The sequence below is a fragment of the Thalassophryne amazonica genome, chromosome 21 (genome assembly GCF_902500255.1).
Source record: "Thalassophryne amazonica chromosome 21, fThaAma1.1, whole genome shotgun sequence".
Taxonomy (NCBI): Eukaryota; Metazoa; Chordata; class Actinopteri; order Batrachoidiformes; family Batrachoididae; genus Thalassophryne; species Thalassophryne amazonica.
This window is the reverse complement of record NC_047123.1, coordinates 4,368,037-4,383,515: the sequence shown is the minus strand read 5'-3', so window position 1 is coordinate 4,383,515 and position 15,479 is coordinate 4,368,037. Positions and strand designations below refer to the sequence as shown.

General features: G+C 39.4%; 1 protein-coding gene across 2 annotated transcripts in view; it reads right to left on the bottom strand.

Moving 5' to 3' along the window:
• dse (dermatan sulfate epimerase) overlaps positions 1 to 15,479 on the bottom strand; it is a 52,099-nt gene that overhangs the window by 24,742 nt on the left and 11,878 nt on the right. For both annotated transcript variants that reach the window (XM_034162096.1, XM_034162095.1), the window contains exon 3: positions 3,717 to 3,970. In XM_034162096.1, the coding sequence (XP_034017987.1) occupies positions 3,717 to 3,970 (254 nt within the window). The remainder of the gene's footprint in view (positions 1 to 3,716; positions 3,971 to 15,479) is intronic.

The window sequence follows — 15,479 nt, the reverse complement described above, 5'->3', positions numbered from 1 at the left end:
GTTAGACTGTGTGTCAAACAGCTGCAGGAGGACGTGTTGTTCATCTGGAGAAGTACTTCACTGGATACGTTCCATTTGTACACAACCATCTCTGCACGATAATATTTGGGGCGAAATGTCACTGCTGTGGACAGGAAATAAATGATGAGACAGGCTGAATTACAGCAGTTTACTTTTATTTTCATCACTGCAAATTAATTGGGGCAACTGTTTGTTGTGATTTGGCGCTATATAAATAAAATTGATTGAATTGATTGATTGACAATTATTATGCAGGTTGTGTTCCTGAGGATTAATTGTATTGTTGAAGTCAAATCCAAAATGATAATAAACCTCAAATCTGGGAAAAACGTTGTGTAATAATTATGCACACCTTGATACAGGGTAGTCGTCATGTTAGGCCACGCCCTCCCTTATTTCACCTGAGATTTTTGACCCCGTGATGTTTTCAATAACCGTCACTGCATGAAGTCACGAATGAAACAAAGACAAAGCAGCTTAGCTGCAACATTTGTGTGCATTTGCAGTCTGTGTTTTGCACTCGCTGCAGTACCAACAACAAAAAAGTAAAAAAATATATATATATGTGTGTGTGTGTGTGTGATCACAGAAGTTTCCTGTGATTCTGCTGTTATGCTGACTACACATTTTGTACCAGATTTCAAATCCAGTTCAAGAACACTGTGCTGCAGGTGTTCACACTCAGATGACCCAGGTTCAGATCAGTTCCACATTTTTCTTTTTCACTTGCTTTAACAGTCACTTTCAGTTCCTGCAGCAGTTCACTGTTATTTAACGATGTCTATGTAAAACCCAAGAAAAGTCTGTTTTTGTATATTGCAAAATTAATTATACTGCAGTAAAAATATTCCTCTATAAATGTTTTCACCAGAAAGTCCCAGTGGAAACATTTGTGAACTGGGTTACTTTGTATCTCAATGATCTGCAGTCCACAGCGTGACTTTGGGGTATTTGGGGTGTGTCTGGTGACTAATGTGTAGAACTGGGTTTGAGTCCTGGTCGTGCCATCTGTGTGTCCTTGGACAAAACACTTCATGTGCACGGACCCGGTCCTCCCAGCTGTAACTGGGTACTGTTCCCGTCTGGGGGAGCACCATGTGATCGATTTCATCCAGGTAGAATCAGGGACTCTCAGACGCTTCACGATATGGATTCAGAGTATAAGCAGCGGCACCAGCAGGGCTCAGTTCCCACACGGTACTTACGTCTCGTACTTCACTAAGTTTAAGAGGCGGGTGTGAGTGAAAGTGGGGCACCGTTAACTTGGTAACAGATCTGCATGCAACCATCAGAGCGGCGAGCAGATCGCTAACAGGAGCAGCAGCTCCTTGATGAGAAGCAGCGTCTGTCTCGTTTTCTGCCACATCTCCTTCGTGACCTCTTCACCACATCCCCAGGGTGCACATGAGAATTTCCACTTATCAACAACTTTTGTTTTAAAACCATTTCAGCGATTATAAAAAAAAAATCCACACGACAAGCCACCTTCAAGAAGTCACTTTCTGCTCAGGGCTTTACCAAACGTTCCTCAACTAAACCCCCATGGAGCTCTGTGACCGACTGGATCATTCTAAATTATAGTAATACAACCCCTGGCAAAAATTATGGAATCACTGGCCTCGGATGATGTTCATTCAGTTGTTTAATTTTGTAGAAAAAAGCAGATCACAGACATGACACAAAACTAAAGTCATTTCAAATGGCAACTTTCTGGCTTTAAGAAACACTATAAGAAATCAAGAAAAAAATATTGTGGCAGTCAGTAACGGTTACTTTTTTAGACCAAGCAGAAGAAAAAAATATGGAATTACTCAATTCTGAGGAATAAATTATGGAATCACCCTGTAAATTTTCATCCCCCATGGAACCAGCTCCCAATTCAGATCAGGGAGACAGATACCCTCTCTACTTTTAAGATTAGGCTTAAAACTTTCCTTTTCGCTAAGGCTTATAGTTAGGGCTGGATCAGGTGACCCTGGACCATCCCTTGGTTATGCTGCTTTAGACGTAGATTGTGGGGGGGTTCCCATGATGCACTGTTTCTTTCTCTTTTTGCTCCGTATGCATCACTCTGCATTTAATCATTAGTGATCGATCTCTGCCCCCCTTCACAGCATGTCTTTTTCCTGGTTTTTTCCCTCAGCCCCAACCAGTCTCAGCAGAAGACTGCCCCTCCCTGAGCCTGGTTCTGCTGGAGGTTTCTTCCTGTTAAAAGGGAGTTTTTCCTTCCCACTGTTGCCAAGTGCTTGCTCATAGGGGGTCGTTTTGACCGTTGGGGTTTTTATAATTATTGTATGGCCTTGCCTTACAGTGTGGAGCGCCTTGGGGCAACTGTTTGTTGTGATTTGGCGCTATATAAGAAAAAAGTTGATTGATTGATTGATAACACCTGCATCAAATCAGATCTGCTCGTTGACATTGACCCTATGTGTCTTTTTGCAAGGAATGTTTTCACAGTTTTTGCTCTATGGCAAGATGCATTATCATCTTGAAAAATCATTAATCATCCCCAAACATCCTTTCAATTGTCCAAAATATCAACTTAAACTTGTGCATTTATTGATGATGTAATGACAGCCGTCTCCCCAGTGTCTTTACCTGACATGCAGCCCCATATCATCAATGACTGTGGAAATTGACATGTTCTCTTCAGGCAGTCATCTTTATAAATCTCATTGGAACGGCACCAAACAAAAGTTCCAGCATCATCACCTTGCCCAATGCAGATTCGAGATTCATCACTGAATATGACTTTCATCCAGTCATCCACAGTCCACGATTGCTTTTCCTTAGCCCATTGTAACCTTGTTTTTTTTCTGTTTAGGTGTTAATGATGGCTTTTGTTTAGCTTTTCTGTATGTAAATCCCATGTCCTTTAGGCGGTTTCTTACAGTTCGGTCACAGACGTTGACTCCAGTTTCCTCCCATTCGTTCCTCATTTGTTTTGTTGTGCATTTTTCGATTTTTGAGACATATTGCTTTAAGTTTTCTGTCTTGACGCTTTGATGTCTTCCTTGGTCTACCAGTATGTTTGCCTTTAACAACCTTCCCATGTTGTTTGTATTTGGTCAAGAGTTTAGACACAGCTGACTGTGAACAACCAACATCTTTTGCAACATTGTGTGATGATTTACCCTCTTTTAAGAGTTTGATAATCCTCTCCTTTGTTTCAATTGACATCTCTCGTGTTGGAGCCATGATTCATGTCAGTCCACTTGGTGCAACAGCTCTCGAAGGTGTGATCACTCCTTTTTAGATGCAGACTAACGAGCAGATCTGATATGATGCAGGTGTTAGTTTTTGGGATGAAAATTTACAGGGTGATTCCATAATTTTTTCCTCAGAATTGAGTGATTCCATATTTTTTTCCTCTGCTTGGTCTAAAAAAGTAACCGTTACTGACTGCCACAATCTTTTTTTCTTGATTTCTTAAAGAAAGAAAGTTGCCATTTGAAATGACTTTAGTTTTGTGTCATGTCTGTGATCTGCTTTTTTTCTACAAAATTAAACAACTGAATGAACATCCTCCGAGGCCAGTGATTCCATAATTTTTGCCAGGGGTTGTAATCATGATGATGTTGAGTCTGTGTATTCATATATTTATATTCTTAAGTTGAAATGAAATGCTCAGCAGCAGATGCACGTTCAGTGAGGTGCTGCTGATATCTATAGATATCTATCAGAGTAATACTCACCTTGGGTCATGTAAACCAGGCTGCCTGTGAGCAGGGCCACACAGTTGGTGGGCTGATGGTTGTGCAGGTACTGGAACCCCCAACCGCGCACGTAGGACTTCTCATACATCAGACGTGATGCGTTGCCGATCACCTGGAGGAAACGCTCCTGTTGGTCCTTGTTCAAGTATTCATACAGGAAGTCGTAGGCAGTGGCGAAACCGACCAAAGAGTGTGCCAAAGGAACTTCATCCCAGGGGGCGTCTTTGACCAACCTGCAGTACAAACAACACAAGACTAAAGATACCGCCGCCAAAGACTCCCGAAAACAAAACTTGGACTCACGTCTTTGACCAACCTGGAGTACAAACAACACAAGACTAGAGACACCGCCGCCAAAGACTCCCGAAAACAAAACTTGGACTCACGTCTTTGACCAACCTGGAGTACAAACAACACAAGACTAGAGACACCGCCGCCAAAGACTCCCGAAAACAAAACTTGGACTCACCTCTGGAATCTTGTCAATGGGCTCAATAACAGTATCTTACAATACAATAAAAATTCTATTCACTTTGAAAGCTGGAAGAGATGCTAATTAGTATTTCACACAATCACATTGGGAACCATTAAAAAGATGTTAAAAGTGCCAGCGTCTGCATATTTTAAAGTTGTAAAGTGGAATGGTGGTAAAGTTGTGAGAGGCAAATGTAACTATCGAGAAAGGATTTCCGATTGGACCGTTAAACTAAAACGCTGCATTTAAAATCGTTAACGGTTTAACGCAGTGGATCACGCTGTGATAGATAATTATTCCATTGAGATGTGATTAACCACAAGTTCTGAACTTTGCCTGAAGCCACCTGCTTCTGCTTTAACGGCTACACACATAATTACACATATAAAGCATATGAAAGATACAGCGTCTTTGTAAGCACTTCAAGACCACTTCCTGTTCAGTCATCGGAACGCTTGAGTTTTTTAAAAAAAAAAAGGGAAAGTCCCTCATAAAAATGTCATCAAAGGGCCGTCCTTTCATTGGAATACAGAGGATCTGTAGCCTTTTAACGCCGTATAACAGACTGAATGAACACGGCAATAGTTAAAACAGTTATTAAAGGGGCCACGGCGTGCAAAATCTGGTTTTATCTACCGGTTTCAGTTCAGATGTTAAGCCCAGTGCAAAGCAGTGCACAAAGTGTCACTACTAGTTTATGACAAGTGCAGCAGATAAACTCACACATCACAAAAATCTATCGTGTGATACAAGCACCAAATTTGGTAAAATGGTACTTCTTGGTCTACTCTTTGCAAAAAAAGGCTTTACGCACTTCAGTTTTCAACATGCCACCCAGAAATATGTATTTTCATCATGTATTTGCACAGTCTTGGTTTATTTCAATGTTGGACCTGTTAAATATTGTACTGTGGACTACAGGGTGATTTTCATGCTTTTTAGATGGAATGTATATTTTTTTAATAAGTAGTAGAACGTCTACACTGTAGAATGTGTGATTGTGTTTGGGGTGTAAAGGAAAGAGGTAGTACTTTGCTTTTAAAGTCAGCCATGTCCGTTGAATGGACACTAGTCCAGCACACACACACACATATATATATATATATATATATATATATATATATATATATATATATATAATGGACAAAAATCAGTTATATGTATAAAACGGACAAAATCCGTTATATGTATGTAACGGATTAGTTACAGTCAGGAGGTGCCAAACGATCTATGGGGAAGGGTCAAAGCTTTGTCTGAAAAAAAAAAACACCTGCCTTAAATAAGTGCCAGGCATTATGTGCATTAAAAAGATTACATTTGGTCGAGTCACTCTTTTTTCTACGTCCGCTGTGGAGTGGTACCTTAAAATCCTAAAGCCTAACTTATGCTTTTCCAGGTCTGTGGCCACGCAAAGACGTCGACGTGCGTGTGACTCTTTAAAGTTCTCCATCGTGTCTTATTGCAATTTACAACAGGAACGGTGGCTTTTTCTGGATTAATTTGTCCCTCAACAAACTCCACGTCTTTATACAATCATCAACCTCCAAACCAACGATACAGTATTTACAATTTTCTCCATGAGTTGTGAGTCATTTGAGCATCTTTTTCTGACTCCATGTTGAGAAGTTGGTCATATTTGTGGACTTTTCTGCCAAATGTATCTGATCCATGCACTGCACAAACTATTAACATATGACGGGGGGAGGAAGGAGTGAAACCAGAAAAGTGATAAATCACAGCCCTTGTGCTGTCAGGCATTTAGCAGGTGCATATCAGACTCCAGGGAGGGTCCACAGCCCCACAGAAGGCTGTGACCTAAGGTGGTTTGGTTTGTTACACCCAGGGATATGTGCGAAACTTAACACCACATTACAGAGCAGGCAGCAAGCAGCATTTTGTTAATAATCACCGGCCTTGAATTACGCCCTGCCTTGTTTAGGCTCTGTGTCTGAGCACGGTTTGAAAAATTAAACAGCTGGTCTTTTAATCATGGATTACGTTACCCACTTTTCTCGAATTGGCGAGTGTCAGTGCTGAACTTCATTTCATTCCTCTGTTACTGGGCACGTCCATGTTTTTAATAAAAATCTATTGCGATGGGGCGGGATGTTCTGGCTGACGTGAGCGAAAATCTGTTGTACAAAATCCATTCTGTACGGTGTTTATTACAAAGAAAACCATACAGAAGCATTGGGACTTTTGCTTTTGTCTGATGAGTGTGAATATGGGGTTTATCTGATGACGGTTTACACGGGTTTCACTGTAGTTGCTTGTGCACAGCAATGGCCACGCCCCAGTAAGGCCACTTTGTCTTGTGGGCTAAACTACGTTAAGAGTAGCACATAGAGAGATTCTCTGTGATGGAGTTTGCTTTGGTCCCACATCAGTGCATGAAGACTGGAAACTTCCAGAATGGACTATTGAACAGTGAAACATTGTCAACATTATACATTATATACATTATATATAATACCTGTGATCTCAGCAGAGATATTTGCTCTACTGCCTGGTCTTTTTTGAAATAAATCTTTTTTTTTTTTTTTATATAAAATGCATTATTTTTGATTTTTAAATTATAAACTCTGGAAAAATTACTTCTTCATTTAATTATGAAATGTAATTTTTTTTCAAAGAAGAAAAATAACCAATATGCAGTATGAAAATACTCCCAAATGACTATTGTGCTCCATCGGCAAAGTACGTCTCAGTGCTCTGATTATGTAAGAACTCAAGAACAGGCACGAGTTCGCCACAAGCTACAAGCCCCAAAGTTGTCGAAACCTCGTAATTGCAGGTTCATGAGAACCACAATATGATTGACGTCTGGATCCTGAGAGTGCCAGTGACCATCATAAAACATGCAGCCAAACACAAAAGCCACCAAGTGTTCTTAAGACGTGAAGACAGACGGTCAGCGGCTTTCCGCCTCCCAGCTGTGGCTCTGATACTCTGCAGAACAGAGCCTTTGGAAAATCCTTTCCTCCTGTTCAATGGAAAAGGATTAAGCCGCTTGACTCCCTCGCCACACGGCGCGGTGGGTTGTACCTGTAAGCGAGACCAGGATTTCAGCCAAAAAAACCCAAAACCTATGACTGAACACTGTGAGAAACTGTCACGTCATTCTGACAAAAGAAAGAAGAAGAGAGACAAAAAAGCTGCCTGCATTTCATTGGCCCAATAAAAAAAACAAAAACTGGAGAACTCCAAAGAGGTGATGAATGGCTTTAATCCACTTCTAACCCACTTTTCATTCACCAAGCAGAACTTAATCAGATTGTGAGGGGAAATAAGGAAACACTGCTGGTTCCTGCTTTGTGTCCAAATACGAGCTGCTTCCAGCGACAACAGGGAAACGGTTTCTCTCTGTAGAACACACTGTCGTCTGCGAATGCTTAAACCTTTACCTACATATTAAAGATGAAAGCATCATAGATAACAGCTTGCAGCTTTAACATACCGAGTGATTTACAACACTTTTTGAGCATCACCTCCAGTCTGTAGACTATACCCTGGTCACAGTTTGAGGTTGGTCTCAGTGAGACAGTTTAATGTCAGTATCGTCCTTTTTATTCACTATGTCAGATTTTCAGTGGATCAATAGTTGACATTTACCAAGCTGAACACCTCTAAACATCATGGAACATTATGGAAATTGGTGGAATTACCTGCAAAACAGTAGACTAATGAATTGACACAATTTGGGGTTAACTGGAGGAAACTCCGGCTTCTTTCGGGTTATTTAATAGTCCACAGCCTTTAAGGTCAAGGTGATGGCGCGATGTCTTACAGGTGGATAGATGGATGGTTATTAATCAGGTCGGTTCATGCCCGAAGGCAAAACATCTCAAAAAGTCAGCCATGAACCACCTACTTTCTGCTTCACTATCAAGAAAACGTGAGCACTCCAGTGGAACCCAAAGATTCCAGGGAGAGACTTGAACCAAAGACCTCCCAAAACAGACTTGGATCAGTGGTTAGCAGCATTCAGATCTCAACCATAGAGTAAGACTGGAAGCATCAGGACCTGAAACTCTTGGATCTTCATTCTTCTGCAAACATGTCGATCATCAACAAGCGCCACAGTTCAGCGACCTCACAAATTCATGAACCCTCCCCTGGTGTCTCCTGACCTCACACTCTGAGGTATGAGAGACCTGAATGTTTGATACTTTCACCACAGACACAAGTCCAACGGCTGAGCCACAGAAGCCACTGAAAACCTGGACCATACTCTTGACCTGCTTTAAAATTCCAAATAAACAGATTTATTGGCTGTAGATTAAAAACAAGGGAGAGGCTCATTTACGGTATTTTGTTTTATAACAGCTTCCTGCTGACTGAAACTCAGATGAAGATGTCTGACTGCAGGAAATGAATATTTGTATCAGCCAGTCGACAAACACGACTTAAAGACATGTTTTATTTTGAAGTTGCAGCGTAAACCAACATAATCCCCAAACTGTGAGGCCTCGCTTCTATAATCCAGATTGATTTTGGTGTTTTGTAGCCAGTGACTGAAATGTTTTGAAGGATTTGTGGAAACGCTGGTATACATTCTCACGCCGGCCTCATACAGCAGAAGTCAGTCCTGGACCCTGAGCTTCAGTCCAGGTGTCTTCAGCTCACAGCTGAAGACTTCACTTCAATCAATCAATCAATCAATTTTTTTATATAGCGCCAAATCACAACAAACAGTTGCCCCAAGGCGCTTTATATTGTAAGGCAAGGCCATACAATAATTATGTAAAACCCCAACGGTCAAAACGACCCCCTGTGAGCAAGCACTTGGCTACAGTGGGAAGGAAAAACTCCCTTTTTTTTTTGCCAAATACATTTTATTCGCCCTTTACCCATGTACAATTTTAACAGAATTATTTTACAGAATATGTCTTACATGTTTTTCTGTATATAGAAGTCGGAAAAAAAAAGGGAAGAAAAAAAAAAAAAAAAAAAGGAACAATAAAACATCAGAACAAAGAGAAAAAAAAAAAAAAAAAAAGGGAACCAGCTTCTCTTACTTTATAAAATTGTAAATGTTACTACTTATATTTTCTGCAATGGGTTTAAAAATCAATGAGGTCATCAGATAAGTCTAAATTGTTTATAAAGTTTATAAATGGTCTCCATATTTCTTCAAATAAGTGTTGTTTCGCTTTGCGTATATATGATATTCTTTCCAATGGTAGGCAAGAGAGCATTTGTTTTAGCCACTGGGAGGCGCTTGGTCTATTGACATTTTTCCAGGTAAGAGCAATACATCTTTTAGCTATTAATGAGCTTATGTCAATAAAAATGCAGTCTGTTTTAGTGAAATTGTGGTTCTTCGGGTATAGAGCCAGTAAGAACATCAAGGGCTCCAGAGTGATCTTTTTCGAAATTATTTTCTCAATTTGGTCTTTTACTTTTAGCCAAAAATGTCTCACCTGGCTGCATTCCCATATACAATGTATTAATGTTCCTTTTAAGCCACATTTTATACATGTGTCTGGAATGTTCTTGTTATATTTATTTAATTTAACTGGTGTAGTGTATACTCGCATTATCCATTTATATTGTAATATTTTAAGACGACTATTAATAGATATTTGTTGGGATTTTTTGCAAACTGTTTCCCAGTCTTGTTCACTGATTTTAATATTTAAATCTTCATTCCAGGATACTAGTTTTCTTATTGTATTTTCATTTGAATATGATTGTAGTAACATATAAAAATCAGAGATTATTCCTTTTCTTAATTTATTTTTTAATATCAAATTTTCTAGTTGTGTAAGTGGAATTTTTTGTAGATTTGTTTGATATTTATTTACAAAACTTCTTAGTTGTAGGTATTTAAAATAGTGTTTGTTATCGAGATCAAACTTTACTTTGAGTTCTTCAAAAGACATAAAATTATCTGATTCTGATGGGTAGAGATTCCCAATTGTTTTAAGTCCCTTAGTTGCCCATGTTTTAAAAGTGGCGTCTGCTCTTCCGGGAGTGAAGAGCTGATTGCCCCATATAGGACTTAGCTGAGATAGTATTTGGGTCTCTTTTAAATATTTTCTGACATCATGCCAGATCTTCACCATATGTTTGAGAAAGGGATTTGTTATTTGTTTCAATAGCTGTTTTGTTGTGTCAGAGTAGAAGAATGAATGTAGGGGTAATTTTAAACTTTGGCCTTCCATTTCTACCCAATGTGGGTTATTATTATCATTAAAATAAAAAGTTATAGAGCGCAATTGTGTAGCCCAGTAATACCATAGGAAATTGGGGCATTTCAACCCTCCTCTGTCAAATGGCATATACAGGAGAGAGAGACGAAGTTTAGATTTTCCATTGTTCCATATCAAGCTCAAAGTTGTTTTTTTAAGCCAAAAAAACAAGTCAGAAGGGGGGGGTAAAGGGATGTTTTGAAATAGATATAGTAATTTTGGCAATATAATCATTTTTAAAGTATTTATTCTACCCATAATAGATAGGGGCAATGGCTTCCATCGATCTACAGATGTTTTAATTTCTTCTTTTAGCCTATCATAGTTTGCCTTAACCAATTTTTCTGCATTTGGCAAGATTAAGACTCCCAAATATTCAAATTGTTCTATTATTTTGAATTTGTAGGCTAATATTTGAATATTGGGGTATTTTCTTTCCGTTTCATTTAGTAATAATATTGAAGACTTTGTTTCATTCACTTTATAGCCGGAGATATTCCCATATAGTTGTATTACTTCCAGAACTGCCGGGATTGAAGACGCTAGTTTTGATAGAAATAAAATAATATCATCAGCAAATAATGCAATCCTATGTTCATTCTGACCTATACTTATTCCCGATATTCGTGTGTGCGAACGTATAACTGTTGCGAAAAGTTCTATCGCTAAGGAGAATAGTAGGGGAGAGAGGGGGCATCCTTGACGGCAACCTCTTTTGATTTTAAATGGTTTTGAAAGATGTCTATTTGTTAAAATTTCTGCTGTTGGATTTTTGTAAAGTATTTTTATCCATTTTGTAAAATTGCTCCCCAGGCCAAATCTATCCAGAATATTAAAAAGATAAGGCCATTCGACTCTATCGAAGGCCTTTTCTGCGTCGATTGAAAGTAGTGCACAGTCTTTTTCGTCTTTTTTGTAGTGAAGAATATTCAAAACTCTTCTCACATTGTGAAAGCCTTGTCTTCCACTTATGAACCCATTCTGGTCGATATTTATTACACTAGGAAGGGCTTTCTGAAGTCGCCTTGCCAATATTTTGCAAATTATTTTGAGGTCAGAATTGAGGAGGCTGATTGGTCTGAAATTTTCGCATTTAGTTGGAGGTTTCCCGGGTTTTGGTAGTAGAACTATTAGTGCTTCATTTAGAGACAGCGGCAGACAATCTTTTTCGAAAGTTTCTTCTATCATATCTAGCAGCGGTTTTAGCAGTTTATCTTTAAATTTTCTGTATATATCAATGGGAATACCATCTGGGCCGGCCCGCTTACCTAATTTCATTGCGTTGATGGTGTTTGAGATTTCTTCTGTTGTTATTTCTAGATCTAATTCTCTTCTGTGTCCATCTGAAATAGTTGGAATCTTTATCCTATCTAAGACTGCATTCATGGTCTGTGCACTACAATTTGTTTCTGTATTATACAATTTTTTATAATAATCCTTAAATGCATCATTAATTTCTTTTGGATTTATTATTGTTCGGCCTTTATTTTCCAAAGAAGTAATTATCGTTTTTGTTTCAAGCTGCTTAATTTGCCAGGCTAATAGCTTTCCAACTTTGTCTCCTTGCTCATAAAATGTTTGCTTTAACCGTAAAAGACTGGATGCAGCTTTAGAGCTTGTTTGTTTTTCATAATCTGCTCTCAAAAGTAGAAGTTCTTTTGCCGCCACAGGATCATTGCCCTCAAATACTTTCTCTTGGGTTGTGTTGATGTTATTTTCCAGTTGTTTTAGTTCTTGTTTTGCTTTTTTAGATTTATGGCCAGTGTAACTAATGATGTGTCCTCTGAGGAATGCTTTAAAAGCATCCCATCTGATTCCTGCTGATGTTTGGTTTTTATTAAAAGAGAAATATTCATCTATTTGACTCCCAATATATTTGATGAATTCCTCATCTTGTAACCATTTGTGTTGAAATCTCCATCTGGGTGGTTCACAAGTGATATCTTCATCTCGATAAATCAATTTACATGGCGCATGATCTGAGATAGCAATATTATCATATGAACAATTTTGAATTTTTGATATCAAATCGGTTGAAATTAAAAAATAATCTATACGTGAATATGTTTGGAATGTTGCAGAGAAACATGAATATGATTTGCTTTGTTGATTTAGTGTTCTCCAAATATCTATTAGTTTCAGATCGCTCATAAATTGTTTTATAGTTATTCTGCAGTTATTATGAGACTGATCTGCTCCCGTTGATCGGTCTTGACTAGGTTCCAGGGTACAGTTAAAGTCCCCTGCTATTATGTGGTGTCCCGACATCGTTGAAAGCAAAAGAAATAACTCATCATAAAAGGAGGGGTCATCAGTGTTAGGACCATAGACGTTGACTAAATTTATGTTTCCTAGTAGTAATGAACCTTGGATAATTAGATATCTACCCCTCTTGTCTTTAATAACATTATTTATTTGGAATGGGACAGTTTCATGAATAAGTATCATTACTCCCCTTGCACGGGAGGAAAATGCTGATGTATATACACTACCCCGCCACCTTCTCCTAACCCTTTTTTCGTCCTCCTCCATCAGATGAGTCTCTTGCAAAAATATGATTTTGGAGTCCATACTTTTTAATTTGTTCATGACCTGTTTAACCTTTTTATAGCGTTGTAGACCCCTGCAGTTCCAAGTTACAAAATTTAAATTTACACCCTGTGCCATTTTAACCCTTTAATCATAAAACAAAAACATAGGGATAATATCATCCTATATTCAGCTATGTCGAAATTACCAGTAGACATAAATAATACTTTGAGAGAAGCATAACTCTTAACATATCGAACCAGCATATGGTGCCTTAACTCAGAACAGTATCCCAACCATCCCCTCTGTGGGCCCCCCTCCCTCCTCGATTCTTCTTCCGTTATCGCATATGACCGATCCACAGAATGTGGGGAGCAGTCGAACCTTTCTCTTGTATTCAAAACTAATATAAGCTGCTGCTATATGTGCTATTGTTCACATTAGTATATCTTAGCTGTTGTCCTTTAGTTGTATTAAGTATAGAGCAGTGGATACGCTATCATTCAACATATGGTAAATCATGAACAGTATGACACTTCTCTTAAGCATAATGCGTGCTTCAAATTACAACGTTACATATCTTCTCTATTCTTCTGGATCTTGCGTAAAAATTCCCGAGCCTCCGCCGGAGTCTTGAAAGCGTAGGTTTTTCCGTCTTGGGTCACCAGTAGTTTCGCTGGGTGGACAAGTCCATGTCTCAGACCCAATTTACGAAGCTCTTCTCGAACTGGATCAAATTGTTTGCGTTGCTGGTGCACACCCGCGGCATAATCAGGGTAAAACCGTACTAGATGCTCCTCGTAATAAATGTTCCCTTTTGCTCTTGTCGCGGTAACAGTAGCCATCTTGTCCCTGTAATTGAGGAATTTCATGATCAAAACACGGGGCGCCTCGTTGTTGTCTCGCTTCGGGCCAATCCTGTGTGCTCTCTCAATGATCATAGGAGTTGCGTAGATTTCACGGCCAAGTACCTCCGGTAGCCACTTTTCCAGAAACTTACAAGGGTCTTGTCCTTCAGATCCTTCTGGGAGAAACGCGAGTCTCAAGTTATTGCGTCTGGACCTCGACTCCAAGTCCAGAATTTTTTCTTCCAACGCTTTCTGTTTCATTTCCAGAGCGCTAGTTTTAGTCCGCAGGATCTCTACTTCGTCTTCCGCGTTAGATATGCGAGTTTCCGCTTCATTGACCCTTTTAGCACAGTCCTTTATTTCTCCACGAATGTTGTCCAAATCTGATTTTATGGTGGTGACGATAGTTAAAATTTCATCCACCTTACTATTCTGGGATTTCTCCTCGGCGTTTGTGGTCCCAATTAGCTGTGGAGCGAGGACGCTCTCGTTAGCATTAGCTTTCTGCAAATCCCGGAGAGTGTAGTCTGTTAACTTCGGTTGTTTTGCCTTTTCGTTGACTTCTTGTGGAGTTTTTGATGTTTTTGGAGGCATCTTGTAGAGTTAGGAGTGTTGAAGAACGTTCTTTACAGCTAAGGAAAATTTTTAGCATCAAAAAGTAGCACAATAGCGGAGCAGTGAAGAACACGGCTTTTCACACGGTCGCCATAACCGGAAGTCCAAAAAACTCCCTTTTAACAGGAAGAAACCTCCAGCAGAACCAGGCTCAGGGAGGGGCAGTCTTCTGCTGGGACTGGTTGGGGCTGAGGGAGAGAACCAGGAAAAAGACATGCTGTGGAGGGGAGCAGAGATCGATCACTAATGATTAAATGCAGAGTGGTGCATACAGAGCAAAAAGAGAAAGAAACAGGGCATCATGGGAACCCCCCAGCAGTCTACGTCTATAGCAGCATAACTAAGGGATGGTTCAGGGTCACCTGATCCAGCCCTAACTATAAGCTTTAGCAAAAAGGAAAGTTTTAAGCCTAATCTTAAAAGTAGAGAGGGTGTCTGTCTCCCTGATCTGAATTGGGAGCTGGTTCCACAGGAGAGGAGCCTGAAAGCTGAAGGCTCTGCCTCCCATTCTACTCTTACAAACCCTAGGAACTACAAGTAAGCCTGCAGTCTGAGAGCGAAGTGCTCTATTGGGGTGATATGGTACTACGAGGTCCCTAAGATAAGATGGGACCTGATTATTCAAAACCTTATAAGTAAGAAGAAGAATTTTAAATTCTATTCTAGAATTAACAGGAAGCCAATGAAGAGAGGCCAATATGGGTGAGATATGCTCTCTCCTTCTAGTCCCCGTCAGTACTCTAGCTGCAGCATTTTGAATTAACTGAAGGCTTTTTAGGGAACTTTTAGGACAACCTGATAATAATGAATTACAATAGTCCAGCCTAGAGGAAATAAATGCATGAATTAGTTTTTCAGCATCACTCTGAGACAAGACCTTTCTGATTTTAGAGATATTGCGTAAATGCAAAAAAGCAGTCCTACATATTTGTTTAATATGCGCTTTGAATGACATATCCTGATCAAAAATGACTCCAAGATTTCTCACAGTATTACTAGAGCTCAGGGTAATGCCATCCAGAGTAAGGATCTGGTTAGACACCATGTTTCTAAGATTTGTGGGGCCAAGTACAATAACTTC